At 34.9% G+C, this 24,461-nt stretch overlaps 1 protein-coding gene and 1 long non-coding RNA gene across 4 annotated transcripts in view; one reads left to right on the top strand and one right to left on the bottom strand.

Moving 5' to 3' along the window:
* Rgs13 (regulator of G-protein signaling 13) overlaps positions 1-6,935 on the bottom strand; it is a 22,836-nt gene extending 15,901 nt beyond the window's left edge. The window contains exons 1-4 of one of the 3 annotated variants that reach the window (XM_005375099.2): positions 6,803-6,935; positions 5,304-5,375; positions 2,314-2,360; positions 347-415 (exon numbers count right to left, since the gene is read on the bottom strand). In XM_005375099.2, the coding sequence (XP_005375156.1) occupies positions 347-411 (65 nt within the window). In that variant the 5' untranslated portion in view covers positions 412-415; positions 2,314-2,360; positions 5,304-5,375; positions 6,803-6,935. Of the gene's footprint in view, positions 1-346; positions 416-2,313; positions 2,361-4,794; positions 4,816-5,303; positions 5,376-6,802 lie in introns of those variants that run through there. The other 2 variants (XM_005375100.2, XM_013521830.1) reach the window with 2 other exon arrangements.
* Positions 1-24,461, top strand: part of LOC106150126 — a 198,936-nt gene that overhangs the window by 142,975 nt on the left and 31,500 nt on the right. The window lies entirely within an intron of this gene.

Raw genomic sequence — 24,461 nt, 5'->3', positions numbered from 1 at the left:
CTGGGGATTTAGCTCAGCGGCAAAAGCGCCTGCCTGGCAAGCGCAAGGTCGTGAGTTCGGTTCCCGGTACCGGAGAAAAACCAAAAAAAAAAAGGCTCATTTTAAGAAAAACCCTTAAAAATATTCATAGTAAACTCTATGTTAACTTGCTGAATTCTCAAGTGTAAACTATGAATAACGAAAGCAGAATATTACTGTAATACATGATTGCTCTTCTGGTAGAATTACTCACGTGCAAATTTTACTTCCTCGGTGAAATATATTAAGAAAGCAGCTGAATACATACAGTTACTTATCATGCAATTAAAAATGCTTTAAAATGGACATAGAATTAAGAACTACTTACCTTGAAGGTAGTCTCTTAGATCCATTTCTGCACATTTTACAAATCCAGCAATTTTGCCTGCTCATTTTTCTAAATAAATACAGTATGTATTTGTATAAATCAGTAATATAAAAATTGTATGTTACAATCAGTTATAAATCAGAAAAAATAAGTAGAGATTCTTGAAGCATGTGGGGGATAAGGAGGAGAAAGGGGAGTAAAATGACTCATCTCATGAATATAAGAATACAGGTACTTAGATTTCTAAGTGACATTAGAGTTAATGCAGCCCACCTATTCATTAAATAATGGAGTTTTAAAAATATAGATCTCTGAGAAAAATCTTCTCATTTAGAGTTTGAAAAGACTGCACAAATTTCTAAAGCTTCCCTTTTTTGGACAATTCTTATTTTTAGAAAGCTCTTTCAGTATATTGAACAAAAACTTGTTCCTCTGTAATTAGTCATGTAAAATAGTACAAATAATGAAATAAAAAGTGGAACTCCTAAAGAATGAATTCTGAGAAGGGTGTTGCTTATAAAGTTCTATTCATCTGGGCCCTGTAATCTTTGACTTTAAAACACAGGTAGAGTTTATCTAGTCCAGGAGCTTTTATATAACATTACTTGTAATAGAGTTTTTAATTCAAGACTTTGAGAAAACAACTGAACAATTTTTTAGCAATAATTAAATCCACACTTTATAATGAAAGCTGAAAATAGTTTGCTGACCATGTGTGGGCACTGATATACAATGAACTACTGAGGCTAAAATGGTGAGGTTTTATATCAGCCTATACTGATTCATTCAAAACATCTATTGAGTGTTATGTGCCAAGCTCTGGCTACCAGTGAGTGTTCTGTTATGCATAGATCTTGTTTCTCTTTCTCGTGCCCTCTCTGGCAAAAACACAATGGTCATTTCCTTATTGAAGAAAGGAAGGAATTATAGCTGTGGCAGGAAGATCATGTATGGCTTGAAGACAGCTGAGACAAAATGTTAGTTCAGATTGGACCAATAATCTGTTACAAATGTTCGGCGCAGCTAGAAAATGGTGGGAGAGGAAATTGTAAGGATAGGTTGAGGCCAAGAAGGTAGACCATGCAGGCCATCGATTTCATATTAAGGGTTGGAAAATCACTGATGGTTTTGAAAGTCAGCATAGCTGTATTAACATTTGAAACTGGTTTTGTGACTAGACTGGATCACAGTGTGGCAAAAGTGAAATCAGGGAGAACCGTTGGGAGGCAACTGCAGGAGCTCAGGTGAAGGATGCCCAGGAGGTAGAAGTGCAGATTGAGGGGACCGGAAAGGTTTTAGGCCTTTTGCTGAAACAACCATTAGAACTTATTGATCAAATGTGTATGGAAAGTGAGAGAAGGAAAGGGAAAAATATGGAATGAGAGATTTGGCTTCAAGGTAGTCAGTTTTCATAAACACTTAAAAGAACTAAAAATATAGGATATCCAGGAAAAGACATAACCCAAGAAGAGTGATGAAAGAACACAAACATTTAGGAAAAGTACTTTAAGAGAGGGGCATTCAGGACAATACCAGAGTAGTATGATATCACAGAAACCAAAGAATATACTTATCAAAAAGGAGAGTGGCCAGTTGTGAGTTAAAAACTGGAAAGAGGATAAGAAAACAAAAGATTGAAAGGTGCTGCTAGATTTGTTAATGAGAAGAACATTAATGACCACAGTAAGAGCAGTTTCAGTGCAGCAGAAAGGGTGGAAACAAGATAGAGCCCAAAACAATGGAGAACTGCTTGTGTGGCTACTTACAGGCACTCTCTCTCTCTCTCTCTCTCTCTCTCTCTCTCTCTCTCTCTCTCTCTCTCTCTCTCTCTCTTTCTCTCTCTGTTTCTCCCGCCTCTCTCTACCCACCCTGTCCATGTGAGTGTGTTTTGTGAAAGACACTGACAGAATGATATGGTAGAAACAGAGAGGCAGCACTATATCATTTGATCATCCAGGCCCACATACCTTTAGGTGGTATCATTAGCATAAAGTCTTCAATATGAGTGCTACATCTTGAGGATGGCAGATGGTAGCCAGGGACAGAGATGGAAGACACAGGAGAAAAGAGAGAAAATCAATAGTATTTTAAATTCCTGATAAAGAAAGATGGGCTAGAATTCAGAATGTGGTGACTGGGACATTGGAGAAGGAGCAGTCCTAAAGCATTCACTGTTCTCTTATAACTGGAATGGATGAAAAAGTTTAAGTACTAATTCAAGTATATTTGGAGGCTTGGAGATAAGAATTTATGGAAGGTATAATCTGATGCATTTGATTTTTTATATGGCTCTCTGCTGTAAGTGAGGAAGATTATGGAGCTAAATGTGTTTAAAGGAGGAACAAAGGAAAGGTGAATGGGTTAGTTCATGAATTAAGAGTTTGAATGTAAATGTAATTTCAGTGTAGCATGAGCAAAAGGAAGAGTTTGTTTTAGAGATATATTTATGTGTGCAGTTAAATTCTAGATGACTTAAGTATAAGACTAAGAATATTGGTTTCTGTGATGCTGGCAATAGTAATCTTTTGCAATCTTTAAGCAGTATGATGAAAATAAAACCCTTTTCCTACAATGATAAATACAACTAAAGATAATCAACACCGAAATAATTGTTACATTGACAGCTCATAAATGATCCTTTGTACAACTGGACCCTGAACAACATTAAGGGAGTTCAAGTTTCAAGGGTCTTCAGCTCTGATCAAATATAAGATGTGGGGCCCACAGGCTATTGCTCATTTTCTGAGGAGGAAATCAATAAAGAATTTACTTTCTTCATATTTCCTTTCTGTTAGTATAACTAGTCATTCTTGCCTTCTAATGGGACCTGACTTGTCCCCTACCCTCTGTCTTTAACAATAGGTTTTGTATCCCCTTGTCTCCTCACTTTATCTAATAGAAACATGTATACACATTTTAATATTTTGTTGGTGATCTCTATAACTCAAATGTATGCCATTGTCATGTTTAATAGCTTAATGGAATTGTTTGGCAAAAGCACGACAGTCTTGTCTGTAACACTCGCCACAGTCAGAAGCACAGTGAGGGTAATTTCTGGATGCACTAGAATTTAGGGGTTTCCCACAGCTCCCTAGAGGTGACAGAGTATATGCAAATAATTCTGGGTTCTACAACCGGATAAGCATGCACTTGAGTTCAGGTTCTTACTAGCTGTATGACCTTGCACATGTTAATTCAACTTTCAGATCCTCAATGTCCTTTCCTCTCAAGTGGAACTGTAAAGATTAGAAAAATAGAAGTATGCAAAACTTTATATCCCAGTTTATCTGATCTTCCTTTAGCTTTTTGTACTTTGTCACTCCGGAAATATTTCCTAAGCTTTTTTTTTTTTTTTTTTTTTTGTATGTACAGGAAATAAAATTTTCTGGCAGACTACATTCCTTACTTTTTAAAAATTTGAACTAAGGCCCCACCAGTTTTCTTCATTAACATTATTCATTCTTCACCATGTGTACGTATGCTCTGCACGCACTCCCTTCCACTTTCTGTTACTGCCATATCTCTGTTGTTGACACAGTATTTTAGTGATAGGTCCCAGAACCTGTTTAGTAGATAGGTCTCAGGTTTAAAATTAGGTGAGTCTTCTACAGGGCTTCAGATACATCTGGGAATGTGTATCATTGTGAGAGGTTGAGGTCACCAGATGGGATTTATTTGACCAGAAGTGCTGAGGGGAAAATGACAAGAAGACAGTACAGCCAGATCATCCCCTTGGGTACGCTACACACATGGTTCTCTCTACAGAGATGCTTCATCACAACGGAGAGAGAAATGAGATCTACGCAGATAATTTTTGCCAAGCTATGAGATCCCAAATCGGGCTCTGTTCATGTAGTGAAGTGATTTCTTTTTCTCTAATTGCAGCAGCAAAGACTGTATACACAAATAGCAGCCCTGTGCTCAGTTACATGACTGATTCAGAGGGAGGCTTTCTGGTTTAGATTTTCTGATTTTCCAGTTCCTTAAGGAATAGGACTTGTTGGATTCTGTGCCGGTGACTGGAGTTCCACTGCTAGACACTGCTCAGAAGTTGGTGGCTTGCTACCTGTCTACTAAGATTTGTGGAACTGAATATCCATCTATAGGGCAATGTTTCTTTCTATTGATTACTACTGGATTCCCAATCACCATGCACCACTACTCTGCTAGAATATCATAGAACGTTCCTTGTGATTCACTTACATTGAAACAAAGAAGTAAATTCACAAATACTTAACCTAGGTTCAAGTAAAAATGTCAGACTGACTGCCTGAGTTTATTACTTCTTCTAGCCAAAACACTGGTAAAATTATATGACAAGTGTATACAAGACTTAAACATAAAAGGAAAAAGAGATTAAACAAGGATAGAAAAACAACAACAAAATATTTCAAAGTAATTTTCAAAGGTGGAAAACGAATGGGGAACAGAAATTAAAATTCTCATACCGCTAAAATGAGAAAATGCAGCTTTTGGAATTTCATCTAAAAATGAAGAACATATAATTCTCAATCTGAGGGACAAAGGATTTATAAAATAATACCTTAAAATATGTACAATCCTGCATTCAACAATATTTAGCATTAAATAATACATATCCACCTATAATTTGCATAAAAATATGAACTAGCAGAGTCAACTCCTGCCACGTGCACAATTAAGAAAATTTAGAATATTTTTGGTAATTCTACAGATGATAAATTCTATTTTTTACAAAAAATACTGTTGTTCATGATAAGGATTTTTAATATATTTTAATAATAAATTTAAATTCATTTATTAGAAAAATAAGGGCCTCTAAAGTTGAATTATATCCTTCAAATCAGTATGCAAGTAAAAAATAAACATTAAAGATTCCATACAACTACAATTCTATTTAGGCCAAAAGAGAGTTCCTAGTATATAATGACCTAAACTAATACAATATAAAGCTAATTTATACTGTGGAAAAACTCACCAAAGTTCAAATCAACAAAACTCCTTTTTTCCTCATGTTGATGGTACTGATACATAGAAACATTCCATTAAGCTAAAAATAAAACAAGTGAAAACAAAGAGACTGGGGTCAGCTTCCTAGAGAATACATATTTGTCAAGGATTTCTATAAATACCCTGTCTTAGGTTTTAAATAAATATCTTTTTGATTTTATAAATGCTGGAATGTTGTCATCCTAATTTTTGATTTATTAACTCCTTACCTAGGATTATATTAATACCATGGATTATTATATGAATATGTACATAAATATATATTTTATTTATATTTCTTCTTGCTTTTTACTGAAATATATTTATCTTAACAAGATGGAGTATTTATTTTAAACATTGTAATTTTTTGGATTTTAACATGAAATTTATATGTATTACTTAAAAAAATTGAAGGAACAAAAATTTGAAGAGAAAAATTTTTATTATGTTCCATTGTTATGTGTCATTCCAAAAATTAAATCCTACACATAAAAATATTAATTTGCTTATCTATATTTTTCAGTACACACTCAGTAAAATTAAGGTGCACTTTAAAAAAACAATTTAAGTATAGCGTATTTAGAAGTTTAGTTTTCCATTATCATTTTTGGCACAAATTTTTCTCCTGATAATTATTTAAAAGAGCAAAAACACTTTACTAATAGAATCTTGGAATGGTTATAAGTATATTAATAATAACACAAATTTGGTATGTACTATATAAAAGGATTCATATTTCCTTCAGCATTTAAATGAAAAACTTCAAGTTACATGAAAATAAAAGAATTTTCTTAAACTTTTTCACATATTTTAATATTTGATGAGCCTGATAGGAAAGTAGTAAATTCTTTCCTTTCATATTTACATCTGTAAAGAAACATTTAATATGTTTATTTTATAATGTGGTATGTTTCATAAAATTTAGAAAAATCTAGGATAATGTACATTTTAGCAGTATTTTTTTGCTATAGCCCATGCATTTCATGTGTCCTTTACAAAGTCAAGTAATCTGTGTGTTGCTTTGCTTATGAACAACATGGACAAATTTCATAACATCAAGATTAACCATGCTGCAGATAAACCTTAAAACAATCCATACCTGGGATCTGCATAGCTGATAAATTGATGGAATTAATGATTTCATAATACATGATTTTTAAAAACAAACTATTCCAAAGTATCTGATTTTATATCATTAAATGTATGCACATTTGTGTACATTAAACACATGTAATATGAGGAAACATATTCCAAAGCTAATTATTTCCTCTATTGCCCAAATTAAAAGATTCTTTTATATAAGGTGACTTCAAATACAGAAAGTCTAACCAAGGCAAAAAAATATGTTTACATGTGTTTTGTTTTCCTTTAGGAAAAATACTGCTAATATTCCTAGCAGTCCTGTTGTTGAAATCAACATCTACTAGTAATTTATACCAAGTTAACCTTCTTCTACTTACCAAGTATTTTACAGAATCTCATACTTACAAGTATAACCTGTAGAAGAGTCCACCATGGTGAATTTTGTTTCCTTTTTGTTGTGATCCTTTTGAAATCAGGTTTTGAAATTTTATGAGACACCCAGCATTTTGTTTTTCCTGCATGAAAAGACTTTACTATCTCTATAATTACCTTCTATGGCACACGAGACTCCCTATGAGTGTTCTGTTTTTTACAGACACATATCTATGCAAAGAGAGGCTTTGTTGAATATGGAAAGTAGTGCTGTGGGACTGCAATGCATTGCTGATAAGGAGGTTTTATCTAACACTCTCAGAACATCTGCCGTGATCAGATAATTGGAAGCAGTAGCTCCATGAAATCTTCTATGTAATCGTCAAAATTTTTTCGAAGAAATTTATTTTTCAAGTTATAGAAAATGGATAGAATAAGATAAAATCCCCCCCCCCTTTTTTTTTTTAAAAAAAGGGAACTGATTACAAATAAGTAGGCCACTATGGCTGATAGTTGCTATCAAGTTACTGAGAACTATTAAAACCAACATGTTTAGAATAGTCAAATTACTAAGTTTTAGTATGGAGGGATCTAAACACATCTCTTTTGTGGTTAAACCTTTCTAATTTCATTAGGCCTGCTAAGACAGTGTTTGGATGCTTCACTTTTTAGTTTGTTAACATGCCTGCTAAAATCTGGACTGAACCAGTGCTTGCGATGACCTCTAATGAATGCAGAATATGGTGAGATTATTAATGCCATTGTCTTGTACTTAGTCCAACCATGTGTGTAGGTGTGTGTGTGTGTGTGTGTGTGTGTGTGTAAAAAAGAAAGTGGTGGGAATGGAGAAATGCTAGAAATGCTAGGATAGGACTGGAAAGATCAGAATGTAGTTGATAGAATATTTTAGGTTCAAACCTAAAGAAAATTGATATCAGTCAATGATAAGCATGGGACTATAAAGGCAAATAAAGTCAGAAGTTCAATAAATGTAGACATGAAGCAGGAAGTAAAGAGTAGGGTTTAGAAAATTAGGATGCATCTGGGTTGTTTCCTGTGAACATCCATTTTCACTAGTTGCTGGCTGTCCAGTTTCCTTTCATATCTCAGAAGGTGCTAATGCTGGAAAGGTGGATGTCTCCACTAAATTTTCAGTGTAACAGTCACCTCCCTTCCTCCACCCAATAATTTGTTTGTTAGAATTCAGGATTTTCTTTTTTCATGGCTTGTATGCAAGAAGGTGACAGGAACATTCTGGAAGTCATACCCAGAAGAGTGAAAGTTTCAAAGCCTACAAAGGCATCAAATATGAACATCTACCTACGGAATGAAAATTGGGTATCAACAGGGACTGAGAGACAAGCCGTGGAGGGACAAGTTACAGAAGAGGAGGTGCAATGTAGTGCTTAAAGGTTGCAATACAAGATGTAGATGGCTTGTGCAGATTTTGAAGTGTTTTTAGTTTCCCTGAAGTAAATGTAGCAGAGGTTTTATTAATGGAGTCAAAGCAGTGTAGTTCTTCAGTTATAAGTGGACACACTGATTCAAAGCTGTTGGGTCCAGACATGTAAAAGGATCATTTTTATTTTTGTTGATGCCCTTCTCCTGAGAGGCTAAATCTTTCTGATTAACTGTGATTGGGTTTCTCTTGAGCATTTTCCCTCTGTTTCAATTTCAGTCAAGTTCACAGTACATAATGTTAAATGTTCACGGTTAATAGTTAATGTTTTGGATGGTGAAAATTCAAAATGAATTTCACAAAAACACAATAATCAAATATTAAGTATAAGTATCAAGATTTGCCATTTATATTTCTATATGAAAGGGAAAAACAGAATGACTTATTTTTTGGTAGTGGTGGTTTAAGAAATAAGCCAACTATTTACAGTGCCTCCTATTGATATTGTATAGTTATTGTTTTTTCCTCAAAAAGTGGCACTTTTCAGTGCACTCTAGAAGCAAGATAAATTCTTAGTGAAATGTAGCCATGGCAACATATTGCATCATTCTTTGTAGGACGGTTGGTGTCTGCTCTGGATCTGAGTCAGTAAGCTTCTCCTCTTTGCACCCTCTGGCTGAATTTCTTTCTCATGTCTTATCTTTGAAAAATAATCTCTTCATAGACTCAGTGCTCACCTGCTATAAGTGTGGCCTAAAACTCTACAGGCTTAAAACTTGACCCATCTTCTAGTCTTATACCTTCTGCCTTATTCCCAAGTAGAAACAATCTAACTTTATGTAGCAACATAAATTACATTACTGGGTGTGCAGCACTGTTGACCTCATAAAATATACTTTTAAATAGTAGTCAAGACTAGCAACCAATTTTGTCTACATTTATTCAAATGACTTCCTTTAAAGATGCCTTTAATTATAATCACAACCTCACCATTTTATAAAGTTTAGTTACTAATTGCTCTTATGTTTTGTGTCCAGATGCCCCCCCCCAAAAAAAGCCTCATGCAGTCTTAGGTTTTTTTGGAAGTAGCTGTTTGGAAGAATCTAGTTTGTGATTGATTCATGGTTCACTGCTAGGATTAAATGCGCAGGGATTAAGGATGGATGATTGATGCATCAGTCCACTGGTTGGATTGGCATCACCCTAATCCCAGGAGTCTGGATAAGACAAAAGAGGCAGAAAGAGGCTTGTGTCCCCCTTCCCTCGCTTGCTTTTGCTGTCATCTGCCACCATGCATGGCTGTTCCTCTGCCATGCATGTACCATCCTGTCTTGAAGCCAGCCAATTACTGAAACCTCTACAAACTGTGAGCTAAATAAACCTTTCCCCTATTAACTTTAGGCACTGGGTACTTTGTCTTAGCAACGAGAGAAAAGTATCTAAGACAATTGTCAATCATTTTTAATTTCCTCTAGTAGTTGCTCTAAATCTATTGTCTTGGCCCTCTCGTAAGGTTAATGCAGTAATGCTCTCAGGATTTGGATCTGCAGCCTAGAACTGAAAAGACACAACGGTCTTACACTGGCAACTAACGATTCATTAATTGGTTCTGGGAGATGTAACAAATACCAAAAACAAATACTATACTACACAAATTGTTTTGGCTGGAAAGCGTAGCAAGTTATGAGGCAATGGACACTGACAGGTTCTAGGTTATGCACTGAATGTCAAACGAACCACAAATATTAGGACAAAGTTTTCACACCAAAATGTGTCAAGTACCAAACTTGACTTTCACAGCAGCCAAGTACTAAGGTATGACTCTACTTGGCTTCTATTTTCTCTTCTCATTCAGATTTCAAGTGATCAGGTAAAATCTTATCTTTCCCCTCTGGTATAATTAAAGCAACATGAACATCATTTGGAGGTGATATTTTGTCCTTGGAAAAAGAGATGCTCCACAGTTATTTAATTTGAACTGATTGTGTCTATTTGCTTTTTTGTGTAAATTTCATCATTTAATCTGTGGAGTCACCTAAGGACTAGGTTGACCATGCATCCCTTTGCAAAAGATTTGCATTGACTATCAGGAAGCCTAGGCAGGTCCATCCCAGGACTGAGTTGTTATTTGCTTCTCTTTGAACCACACAGATAAGGTGAATTTAAATTAGATACCCAAGACAGCATAGACTTAGTATTATGCTGAAATAAACATGGCTTCTTGTCATGAGTCTTTGCAGGTGACTAGTGTTTCTTATCTAGTCTTTCACTGAAGGTATAGTAGTTCAAGGATTCCTGACTCAACTTAGGGCAGCAGTAGATCATGTTTTTTCACCTATGAATGATCTTTATAATTTCAGATCTTTGAGATTAGAAAATGCTGAACTCCACCACTCTTTCAATGCTAGGTAAAAGTTTATTTTGGCTTAAGATTCTGTCTGTTTTTTTCTCAAGGATTTCCTTTACAAGCGTTACCATTCATTTTTATCCCCTAGCGTTTCTAGATTTCTTCTAGAGAAATCTTTAAATATGTGTTTATCTTAGTATATTTCTTATTTTACTTTATATAAAACAATGTTATATATTTTAATATAAAACCAAATGCAATAAAATATTGAGGAAATTAGAACTTCAGTATTTCTTTGTGATCATTACAGGTGCAAAGCATAATTATTTTTTTTTAAGAAAGGACTATCTTAAATATATAGTGTCTATTGATGTGTAATTGTAAAGCTGAGGTCTGTCTGATTTTACATCACTTAATTAATCATCCTTATTCTTAATCTAAACCTGTCATTTTTGCTGTTTGCAAAGTAAAACAAAGAAGAGCAAATGTGCAACATTTCCCACTTTCTCTATTGCAAAGATTAAAATGACTTTTCTACAAATCAATACTTAAGAACTTGTTGACTTAATCTTGAAATAAGTTTGTCCCCAGAGCAATGTTGAGTGGCGATGAATGCCCATATCCAATCCATTCAGGGAAGCCTATGTGACTCAGAGAAGTAGTAGATGGCTAGACAGAGATTCAGGAAAGGGAAATTTGAGAAGAAATAGGTACTTCCATTAGCTAGTAGATGGAGTCGATGAGTATAGGACTCAGGATTCACCTGTATTCCTTCTCTGTTCTCTCTCTCACTTTTCTCATACATGCTTCAACTGCATATTTAGACATAGGCTTGAAACTGTTTAGCAGATACTCAATAAATATTTAATGAATGAGTCAATGTATTCTTTTTCTGAGTAGGAGTCATCCAAAATAGGAACTGCCCTTAATGTTCTTTTTAGCCAGTTTTTAATTACAAAAATTATGAAGTGGAGTTTAGGAGGAAGTATTATGTATTATTTCCTATCTTATAACTTCCTAAGAAAGAGTCCTATCTCTCTCCTATAACCTTTTTATAACCTGTGAATGAGTTGGTAACAACATGTACCTGGAAATACTAAGCTTTGTAAGTATAATTTACACAAATATATATTTTCATAAAGCATGAATTTGAACAATGGAGTCCTTGTTAACTGTCAAATAGGGAATGAGAATAAAACACAGAGCAAACAATTTGTCTTTAGGACATGAAAATAACTTAATGAAGCTGTATCTTAAAAACTCTGGAAGACTATGATATTCAAATAAGATTGTATAAACAACTTTAATGCCCAGGAAAGGCAAAGAATTAAAAATTGCAATCTTAGAAAGTTCAGAAATGTATTTTGGTATACAGTACTATCCTTTGTTAAAAAAAAATAAATTTTTCCCCCTCAGGTTTGGAGAGTTACTTTAATAGCTCTAAAATTAGTATATCAAATAAAAATTTCAGATACGGAAAGTATATCCTTGAAACATTTTTATATGAAAGAAAGTAATTTTGGCCAAAGACAGTTATATCCAAAGAAAAATGCAGAATGATCATCATTAAATGAGCTATGACCCTGAAAGCACAGAGCCACATAAGACTCTCTGAATGTATAGCATAAGCCAGTAGAGATTATCTGATTTTTATAGACGAAGCTGAGAAAAGGGCAAGAATAGAATAGAACAAGAGACAGATATATAAAGGATGATTTTTCTGGAAAAAATATTAAGGGTATTTATCCCAAAGATACTTTTTTCCCAATACATATTAAAATACTACAGAAAACAATATCTACATGAAACTGTTTGACTTTATTTGAAAAATTTCAAATATAGTAATTTAGAAAAAATGTCTCTTTTGTTTCCCATCCACAACAATCAGTGGGAAATTTTCCCATATTATTACTTCTCCAAGGAAGCAGGTAGAAGTAAATATAAATGTGAAATTTATAATTATTTATAGTTTTCTTTCCCTATGCTTTGCTTATCAGGTTGTGAAGACAACTTTTGAAGTAAAACAGATATTTTTATAGTATTTAATTGCTCGTTACCTATATGGGAAGTAGAAGAACTTGAATCAGGAACTGCTTTCCTCAGCCCATCTTAATGCAGAAGTTCTATCATAGATAGTTAGAATTTAAAGAAAATTTAGATAATATAATTCAAAATTTTTCATTTATTTGAAAAGAGAAATTGATTTTGTGTTGCTCTAAACTACACAGTAGCTATGGTAGAGCTAAGGCTACACCCAAACCTCCTGACCTGATTTCTGTGCACTTCTACTATAAAGTCTCATTTATTTTCTGTTTTATTTTTTGAAAATTAGTGAATTATATATGTATTGCTTTCTGGATACATGTTTGAATAGCTAGTCTTCTTTTCTTATCAGAAAGGTGTGGACACAGACTCTGTGGTTACATGAATTCAGCCCCATTTTTGCTGTATCATGTTCATTGTAATTAATTAATTCCATATTGAGACATGGTTTCTCTGCTTGATGTTATTCATGTGGTTTCTATTGTGGTGAATGAATGTTATACTTTTTTTTTTTTTGTTTGTTTTGTTTTTTCTCCGGTACCGGGAACCGAACTCACGACCTTGCACTTGCCAGGCAGGCGCTTTGCCGCTGAGCTAAATCCCCAGCCCCTGAATGTTATACTTTTAAATCTGATTTATCTGACTTGGTGGAATTTGGGAATCATTTTTTTTTTTTTTTTTTTTTTGGTTTTTCTCCGGTACCGGGAACTGAACTCATGACTTTGCGCTTGCCAGGCAGGCGCTTTTGCCGCTGAGCTAAATCCCCAACCCCCGGGAATCACTTTTGAAAGAACACAATATATGCTGCTTACTAGGGGAATATAGTAAAATACCTAATAGAGAAAATATTGACCAGGGGATGATTATTATTATTGACAATGATTTATTTAACAAAAGAATCCCTCTAAAAGAATTCCTACAAAGTTTCTAAAATACACTTGAATTTGAGGACAAGTAAAAGCTTCATAAACTTTTCTAAACATCTCTAACAGTTCAAAATACTACTTATATCTGATAAAGTAAAAAGAAATATGCTTAATAATGTATTTCTTTTTTTAAAATTTTTACTTTTTTCCAAGGGCCAGTGTTGTTTAGAAGGATGAATGATGCTATCTGTAGATTGGAAGCAGATTTTGTTTGAGTGCAATGCCTAGAGATACCCTGGAGAATAAAATATGTCCCCAAAAAGGGGTCAAAAATATTACAAAACAGTAGTAATTAAGGAATATTCCACTTAGGTCTGTTTTAAGTCAAGCATTGTTCCAAAAAGACCATATGGTTTTATTTTTAGGCTGCAGTTTATTGATTCAGGCTGCAGCCTCTGCTAATGCAGAGATTCATTAAGCCTACAGATGTGTTGTTGGTTCTAGACAATGAGAAATTAAAAGTCTTGTCTGTCATCCTGAAGAAGAGAGACCATTACTCTGCTGAAGAATCTTGGTCTATGGTGAAGTCCTATTTCTAGATGGACCACATGCAGTTATTTGACAGCTACAGTACAGAGATCCACACCGGCCACACACACACGGTTTCCTTGGCCAACTAGTAGTAGATTAGCCAAGGCTTTGGAAGCCAAATGAAAAGGCAAGGATTAGGCTTCCCAGGTAATACAAGGTACTGTGAGTCTAGTGAATTCACTTATTGACAGCTTGGCCTTTGAAAGGTTGAGAGAGGAAACTAGAAAATTCCAATGTAAACCTAACGAGGCAAAGGATTGGTGAAAATGTCTAGAAGTTGCTTTGGGAGAGAGGAAGAACTTTGTGGTTGATGAAGACATCAGCAGGCATATATCTATATATCTATATATCTACATATCTATATATCTATATATCTATATATCTCTCTCTATATATATCTGTAGAGGTGCCTAGAACTTAGGAACAGACTCTGATGTGGCTGTGTATGAATGTGTCATGTCTTATAGCTGTACAGGGCCCAAAGGTTTTAAGGCCTTATTGTCACTATCTTAAAATTTTCCATCATTTTGGAACAAAGAGATCTTCATTTTCATTTTGTTTTGGATTTCATAAACTATTTAGCTTGTGTTTCTGGAAGGTACATAAAATGTTAGAGGATAGACAACAGAAGGCAAATTTTTCCTACACTTCAATTTTGGCTGTGGAAAATGCTATTCTCTATTGTAGGGCTTAGATCAAAGTTATTTAAATAATGCTCCTAACATTTTGGCTGAGGACATTTGACCGTGAAGTTGTAGTCAGTGGAGAGACAGTGATGCTGTAGATCATGCTGTTTCTCAGTGCAGTGAAGGAGTGTTGCAGTTCATGTAGCAGAAGTGATGAGATGCTGTTGGGGGAACAGAGCTGCAGCAGGCTCTCAGAGGGAGTAAGCCCAGCTGGTGAGACAAGCATAACAGGGGTTGTCAAAGTGGCCTGGCCTATTGCGATTTACCTACCTAGGATATTTGCTGAATAAAATGAATACAGAGAACTACATTGCCCTTTACTCACTGGTGCTCAATAGAGATACATTTGTCTTTCAGTGTTTAAGATTATTTATCAGAATTATTTCCATACTAGCTGCTCTCTGTGAATAGTTTCAGTGTGATAGCATCAGTCAAGTGCTCTGGGCCTCTAAGAGATAGTTTCTTTATCAATTATACAGTAAGGCTATTTTTTCAGCAGAAGTAAATTAACTTGATGTCCAGCTGTCTTGGAGTATGTGGTTTGAAATAGTTTAAGAGTTCAAGTGTTCTGGCTGGCAGCTCTCCAGGGAGACAGATCATGTGCAGTAATCACCCTCTTCCCTGCAGAAGCACCAGTAAATTATCTAGATATTTCATCACAAAGTTAAGTATGGGGTTGGACACAAGACATTTGGTCTCTCAGTGTTATCGATGGGCCCTGCTTAATCTAGCAGATTGATGGAAATGACTTTCTGGGAGATTTAGAGCATTACAAACAATTTAGATTGACTACTTAAAGCTTCAAATGGCAAAACTGAAAGAGAGAATAGTAGTGAATGGCCCAGGGCTTGCAGCCAAATGTATAGAGACACATTTAATGACTAGGTCAATTAGCCTCAGAATCCAGGCTTTTCCTTTCCATCTCACACGTCTTCTAAGGATTCAAATTCGTTATGGATATGTTTGAGTAGTTTTACTGCATTGCATATATACAGCTGTTCACAAGACTACAGTGAACTAGGAACTTTACCTAATCTTTACAACAGCCTTGAGAGGCAGACGTTACTGCCTTTTTATTTCCAGAGGAGGAAATTGGGACTCCATGCCACATGGAACTTACTTAAATAGACTCCAGGATTTTGTCAGTCTTCCAGCAGGTTGGCAACAATTCATCTTGGAGGAGGCTCTGGTTTCTTTAGGGGGAACTTTTAATTTTATTTTCACTGACCAAGAACGAGAGCACCAATTAAAAGAATCTAAGAATTTGTCCTAAAACATTTAGACTTCATATGCAGTATGAACCCAATGAAATCTGGTTCTATGTTGATACCTCATAGATAATTCATAATTCTATATATGTATGTTATAGTTGTGTAGAAGCAGAGGAAAATGAACTAAAGATTTTTCTTTGTATTATTTAAGGTAATTAATGATAGTTAATGTGGTGGATTAATCAATGGTCAACTTTTAACACACAGATGAACTGGATCAATGTGGTGCTGGCTATAGATAGACCACCTGTTGCCAACAGCATAAAAAAGGGAACTGGAGGGGAAGGTGGTGTACTGTTCATTCTCCTGCAGTAGCTTGTTTCCTGGAGAAGCTTGGTACTCCTGATATGAACTTGGCTGTTCTCACGTTGGAGGAGCTTGGGTCCTCGCTATCATGGAGGATGGCTGCGGTTCTCTTTGGGGGAACTCTGGTCCTTACTTTGAGCATCACTTCCTGGCTCTACTGCAGATGCCTCAGCCTGCTGCACAGATCTTTCATCCTTCTTGCAGACTTTGTAGCTCCTACCACTGGCCTTTGGGTCTTCCCAGTGCAGATCCTTGATACAGACTTTCATGAGATGTTGTCATGGGCTCTAGGCCTCCAGTTGCACTTGTGGAGGACATTGCTGTGGGATCCAGGCCCTCAGCTGGATTCTTTGGGTCTCTAGTGTGTGGACAGATCTCCACACTCTTTTGCATTCCACTGTTTGGGTGAATATTATAAAATAATCCTATAAATTATGTGTTCTGATTTAAATTGTTTCCCTTGTAAACCCTGACTACACTACTTAATTTTATTATTATTTCCAGTTAATGACTTAGAAGACTTAATTTATGCCTCATGATCGCATCTCTCATTTGGAGAGTGTACTAGTCACACTTGCAATGAATCCAAGTGAGAGAAGTGGGAATAACTATGAGGGTGATGCTTTTATGGAAATGCAATGGTAACTCTACATTTGTCAAGCATTAAAAAACACAGAGTACTTTGATTGTAGAATAGGACCGTATTTGAAATGAAATTGAGCAGAACTGATTAGAAATAAAAGGACATCTAATGGAAATAAAAGTGTTTTCTAACACAGGATGTTTAGAGTTTAACTTGCACTTACCCAGGATGTTCAGAGTTTAACCTAAAGGGAAACAAACGTCAGAACATGTATTTCACCCATCTTCTGGATGCAGAGAAGAGCAAAGTGAGTTAAGAGGAGGACGGCAGTCTGAAGAAGGGGTTGGGGACTTTGTGGCTTTCTTCTGCAGCTTTCTGCCACCTCTGTCCAGAGACAAAGCACAAAACACCTGGAAATGAATTCGAGGCCCTCTGTTGTCATTCATGTTGAGCAGTGAAGCCTTCAGACTTCATTTACCTAAATGCACGTTATTTTCCCCTCTACAACATTCTTGGTCTACCAAGGTTGCTTACTGTAAGTAAACCAAGTATAAAACTACACCCAGGTTCCTGTTTGATAAGTAGAGTGCCAGTTTCTCATCACTCCCCAGGGGCCATTTATAATGAGAAATTTGCCTTGTGAGCTTTGAAACTTTTCCGTTCACAACCCTGCATGTCTTTTATTATTGCCTTTTAAAATTAGCATGCTATTTTAGAAAATAAAGAAAACAGGCTTAAGAAGCACCATGAGGACATCTGTTTTGCAGAAACTACTAATCCATCTCTGTCTCTTCACATTGAATTGTGTTGGTACCAAAAATAGGAAAATATGCAAATAGATGACACATGCATTGATTATATTTTTATCCTTGGCTCTACTACATATCTAAAGGATGGATATTTGTATATAGATTTGATTTGTTTCTCACAAGACTGTATGTGTGTATTCTAGAATGTGGTGTGGCTCAGAAAGCAGGATACTTCTGTATATCCCTGATATCTTGCATTACTTCACCACTGAACTGTCAAATATGTTTTACTGTTAATAATGACCATATTTTGCAGATACATTTTAGAATTTAGGCTGCAATTTTGAGGATCCTGGAAGAGTAACTTCTGACTTTATAGTTTTCCTCATTTGCATGCTAAAAGCACTCTGTCTGTCCTTCTGTATTACACAGAACCTTGTCACACAGCACTACATGTGCGTGTGGAATTGTCCATCTTTCTCATAAGACTTGAAGTTCTTTGAAAATAGGGCCTGTGTCTGTCCTGTCCATTGTTAGGTCCTCAAAACAAATTAGTACATGGCCCTCAGAGGGCATTTGATAAATATTTATTTAATTGAAGTACATTTAACATGCCATGTACTGTAAAGATTAACTTAAATACATTTTCCCGTGTAAGCCTTCCACTAACGATATGAGGTTGTTATTTTGGTCTTCATATTTGTGATAAGGAATCTAAAACTCAGACAAGCAGCATGCTTAGGTCACCCAGCTGAACTATGTAACTGAAGTATATCTTATCACCTGTGCTGTACAGCATGGTCCTTCAGAAGTTAGAGTGATATAAGAATCATTCCAAATGTGGATGGACACTTGTAAAAATGAAAGGTCAGGAAGTTGGTAGATATATTGGCAAAAGGACATTGCCAAGAGAAATAGCCTTTGTAAAATTTGTGCAGAGAAATTTCTTTCACTGACTACACATCCTTCTTGCTACCTAAATGAATAAACCAGATAGAGCTTGATAGGTAATTATTTCTGCTATTTAAATAGATATACTTGAAAGTTGTAATTATAGGTAAGGATGGCATAATCATCACCATTTGATTTATTTAATGTTATTGAACCCTTTCTAATTCTGAGAATGATATTGTGTGGGTTTGAAGGTTGGGACAAAACAGAGAACACAGAATAATATAATATCTGTTTTGGTCATAATCCATAAGCAGATCTAATGGGAGTAAGAAATTGTTTCTGACTGATGATAGAAATACGTTGTGGGAGGGATAGCATTCGGAGCAGGATTTAACAGGATAGTCGAAGGTAAGTAAGAGCATGGTCTCTGTTCTTCAGAACAGCTAAGACTCCTTGGTGGAAAAAAGTACTGTGTACTGACAGATCAGAAAACAGTGAACTCGAGAAAGCAACAAAAAAACAACAATGCAAGATTATTTTAGAAAGGCAGTGTGAAACTCTGCTACAGAAACAGTACATACTTCAAGTAGTGATGGCCAGCAGTTGTGAAACTGAGCTTTTGGATTATATTTTTTGGCCTTTAAATGTTTGTTCCAAGAAAGAACCCAATGGGGTTTTCAGAGATTCTTAGGAAAATTGCTTAACTGATGCAAGTTCTAATCCAGTGACTCAATTTGCATGGGGAGTCAGAATGCTTTGTGTGTGGAATCCATGAAGTCTGGAAAGGGAAAGGATTATTCCCTGAGCAGTGGGGTGGACTATTGCAGTACTCATCAGAATTGGCAAAGAAGAAACCAGCAGCATTTGTGTTGGATTATGTTGGAATCACGTCAGAGCCTGTTTATAATTCAAACCACCCTAAAAGGAAGTTTGTTTTTCCTTCTTGTAATGCACATATGACTTGGGCATGGAAAACCCTTTTCTAGCTAAATTTTGCTCATTTCCCATAAAAGATTTGTCACAGCAGATAATCCTTTCTCAAATGGCAGCATCTTGAATGTAAAATATAGTGAATACTCTCTGAATATTAGCCAATCAGTTCTGGTGGATCAATCAGTTGCTCATTAGATGAAAACTATAAGGCAACAAAGGAACACACATAATCAAACACTAGAAATGTTTCCATGGTGAGGAGGACCAGAGATACTCTTGTTAATAGGAAGAAAATGGGCTGTTAAAGATGTTAATTAGCTACCATGGGAACAGCTCTCTTTATATTGCTCTTTCTCCATGGTCCTCTCACACTGCTGGCTATGAAAATATCAAAAAAAGTGTGTGTGTGTGTATGTATGTATATATATATATGTTAAAATGAGCATCAAGTTATTTTAATGGCCTTTTTGGGTAATTGTTTATACACTGCAAAATTAAACTCTGATTTTAATAAATATATAGAATTCTACTACCACAATCATATTTTAGTTTTAGAATTTATCCACCATCCCCAAAAGATCCCACATGTGCATTTGCAGTCACCAGACCAAGGTAACTACTTTCAGTCTCTATAAATTGGCCTTCAATATATAAATTTCAGGGGGACAAAATTTAAACCAGAACATCTAATAATAATACTCGTAAATACTCTTCTGAGATATAATGTGGTAAGCACTTATCTATGCTTACAAATGTTAACTCAATCCCCATAAGAAATTCATGAGATAGATACTATTATTACTCATATTTTATACATAAAAAATCAAGGCCAACGAACATCACATAGCTAGCAAATGGAATGTGGATAGTATATTAGAACCCAAGACATCTGGCTTTCATGTGCATACTTAACACAGAACTACCTCTTAGTTATTCACAATCTGACCATATGATTATTATGAAATATAATAATTCATAAAAATGTTTACACTCCTAATGTCATAGGACACCCTTATAAAAAATTACATTCTTGATAGAGAAGTACAGACTCATAAAGTGCCTTGATTTGCCCTAAAAAAGTATATGTTCAGCTAGATGAGCTGATCCATTGTAACATGTATGCACTTAACATTGTTTGAGTCAGATGAATTGCTCTTTATAAGGCAAACAAGATAGCATATTGATAACTGTATGTAATTCAAGCTAATATATTTGCCTGTGTTTGGAGACAATGTTGGCTGATTTCCAAGATGTGTCTGTTTGTAGATGAAGTAGGCAAATCACCTTATTTCACGAGAAATTTCTTTACCTTTCTCCATCTACCACCCCCCACCTTTTGGACAGCCAGTCTCACGGCATTCAGTGCTTCAGGTCAGGATAACGCACAGCACACAAAGCAAAACTGACAGGAAGAAAATACAGTTATTGGCTCTTGAGGTTTAAGTGCTGAAATTAAGATATAAAAGATAAAATTCTCAGGACAGTTTAAAATTTCCAGCTCTTTTACCACAGGAGCAGAAAATCTGAGTAGCAGCAGAAAGTTTCTTTTCTGAAGTCATGAGAGGTAATTAGAAGTAGAGGTTGTTCCCTCCTACCTTAGGCTGATCCTAGAAGGGATAAGGAGTGGGACTGTGGAAATGTGCCCTGTATTTTGTTTAGTTCCACACACAAGAAAAAATTAAATGCCACAGTCTTCTTGGGACCATGTGCTTTAAGTTATGTTGTCATTACACATCTCATTGATTTATTGCTTAGCAAGTCTAGACTTAATGGTGTAGAAAATAAGTTGATTTTAGAAAAATAAAGATTTTTTTTCACCTTTGAGTTTAGTGATGATGCTTACAATTGTTAGGTGAGATAACTATAATTTTGAATTTTTATAACAAATTCAGCTTTTCTCCTTACCTTACACTAAATAAATGTTTTCTCTTTAAAAATAGACATAATAAAGGATGTGTTTTCAGCATTTCTAAGAAAGATTATAATATGTTTCATTGTTAAATTATCAGGTATTTTATGACAAAGGCTTAAGGTATTAAGGAAGTAAAACATTTTCAAAGCTTGCTTTGGCATTGTTTATAAAATAAGTTACAATGTGAAGCAGGGAGATTATTTTGCTAAATAAGACAATCTCAACCTTGGAATATATTTTGCATTTTAAAAATACATTTAATCACTACTTGTGGTAATTTATAGAGAAAAATCTCTAGATATGCAAACAGCTGGATGTTAACAGCACACAGGAGAAAACTGACATGAGTTTTACTTGGGCAAGCTTGGGTTAAAAAGTTCACAGATAGAAATGATAAATGCTTGAGGTGGTGGATATGATTTGAACATTACACAATGTATCATGTATGAAGATACTACATTATGTCGCTCATGTTTGAACAGCTTTTGTGTATCAATTAAAATATATATATATATATATGCATGGTTTGTTATATAAATAGTTCTTGTTAACACAAGTAGATTAGGTGTGAACAGAGAAGAAAATGAGTGATTTTATTTTCAGCAATTTCTCAAATAAATAATTAAAAAGTCTCCCACCAAAGTGGTTTTTCATAGTACAATAGTTACAAATCCTTTTAAGTTCACTATTGCTTTTTTTTAGTAAGAAAAGAAACCTCTCAATTTCCTTTTTGAATTTTGAAAATCTTAATGAACAAATTGCACATATTTCAAGCATATACTTTTTTTAAAATTTGTTTTATTAGTACATGTTTGCCATGCATAATTTATCATGAGGAATTTGTACCTGTATATATCTTAATTCTTCCCCCCCCCGACCTTCTACCCCTCCCCATTTACAAATACTTTGTTTCTATTGTCTTCCTTTCATTCTTTTTGATCTTTTTATCTTTATTTCCCTCTTCCCTTCCCCTTCCCCTGGGACTTGTTCTCCTTCCAATTTGAACATTTTCTTCCTACTTCCCAATATCTATTTTCCATTATGCTTCTTATTTATCTTTTGGGTTTCGCACACAAGAGAAACAAATGTAGTATTTAAATTTATGTGTCCAGTTTATTTCACTTAAGATTATAGTGTCAAGGTGCATCCATTTTCCTACAAATGATTCAAATTTATCCTTTATAGCAAAGTAGTACTCTATTGTGTATAAATACCACATTTTCTTAGTACACGCCTCTTTTAATGGGCATATGAACTGTTTCCAAGATTTAGCTATTATAAATGGTGCTGCTATAAACAAGTGTATGCATGTGTCACTGTGCTATGATGCTTTTAACATTTGCAGGAAGATATCTAGAAGAGGAATAGGTTAGTGGGAGTGTAAATTGGTACAACCACTATGGAAATCAGTATGAAGACTCCTCAAGTATATAGTTTGAAAAGTTTTGCCATATATATATATATACACCCAAGAAGTCACCAGCACAATTAAAAGAGTGAGCATATCCATAGCCCCTAAAAGTTTCCTTTGCCTTCTTACAATCCACCAGTAATTCACTGATCCATCCCTCTCTCGTTTTTTTAGTTTTAATTCTGTATTAGCACATGTTTGCAGTATATGTTTATATTCCTTGTGCAGAGTTGCATGTACAAACACATCTTATTTCTTTTTTTCATTCCATTTCAGTCTCTTTTCCCATTCTGTCCTCAGTCTCTTGATTCTCTTCCCAATTAATAAAGATTTATTTTCCTACTTCCTATTATCTAACTTTAATTTTGTTCATTTACATTTTTGGTTTGTCATATAAAAGAACCCATGTGATATTGAAGCTTGTATGCCTGATTTACTTTATTTAATATTATGGTCTCAAGGTATATTCATTTTCCTACAAATGACTCAAGTTTATATTTCTTTATGGAAAAGTATTACTTATTGCATGTAAATCCTGTATTTAGCCATTCATTTTTTGATGGACATTATGGGCCACTTCTAAGATTTAGCTATTGTGAATTGTGCTGCTGTATATATGGATATGTATTTATCACTATAATATGATATCTTTAACTCTTCAGGAAGATACCTAGAAGGGAAATGATTGGATCAAATATAATTTCAAGTTTTAGTCTTTTGAGAAACCCCCACACTGTTTTCCATAGTGATTATATGAGTTTATATTCCCACCAGCATTTGTTACTGGTTGTATTCTTGATAATAGCTGTTTGTGGAGTGAGACGGAACCTCAGTGTTGTTTTAATTTGCATCTCTCTTTTTTATTTTGTACCGGGAATTGAACTCAGGACCTTGCTCTTGCCAGGCAGGTGCTTGTGCTGCTGAGCTATATCCCTGGCCCTAATTTGCATCTCTTGAATGACCAGTGATGTTGAATTTTTTTCATATATTTATTTGCTGTTTGTACTTTTTTTTCCAAGAAGTCTGTATTCATCTCTGATTCTCATTTTTGGATTAGGTCCTTAAGTTTGAAGGGTCTGATTTGTTTTAGTTCTTTATATACTCTAGATAATAGTCCTTTGTATAAAGAAGAGATGGCAAAATTTTTTGCCCACACTGTGAGTTGCCTCTTCACTCTTTTGGTGGTGTCTTTCGCTGTGCAAAATTTTTTTAATAAGATGAGGATCCCAGTTGTTGATTCTTTGTGATAGTGTCTGTGCAATTGGGATTTTGTTCAAAAAGTCTTTGCTTATACCAGTAATTTCAAGAGCTCTACCTATTCTATCTTCCAGCAGATTTAGTGTTTCTGTTTTAATATTTAGATCTTTGACCCATTCTGATTACAGTTTAGCGCATGGTGAAAGATGAATCTATTTTTAATCTTGTGGAAAGCTAGTTTTTCCAGTAACATTTATGAAAGAGGCCATCTTTCTTCCAGTGAAAGTGTTTGTCCCCATCTTCTAATCTGTTCTATTGTTTTTCCTGTCTCTCTCTCTCTCTCTTTTTTTTTGTTTTGCAAGTACCACATTATTTTTATCACTATAACTTCATAGTATAATTTAAAGTCAGGGATTGTAATCTCCTCATCTTAACTTTGTTGCCCACAATTGCTTTTACTATTCTAGGTCTTTTCTTGTGCCAAATGAATTTTAGGATTGTTTT

Source organism: Chinchilla lanigera, unplaced genomic scaffold (genome assembly GCF_000276665.1).
Source record: "Chinchilla lanigera isolate Chin_1 unplaced genomic scaffold, ChiLan1.0 scaffold00005, whole genome shotgun sequence".
Lineage (NCBI taxonomy): Eukaryota > Metazoa > Chordata > Mammalia > Rodentia > Chinchillidae > Chinchilla > Chinchilla lanigera.
The sequence above is the reverse complement of the archived record's forward strand: the minus strand, read 5'-3'. Positions and strand labels throughout refer to the sequence as shown.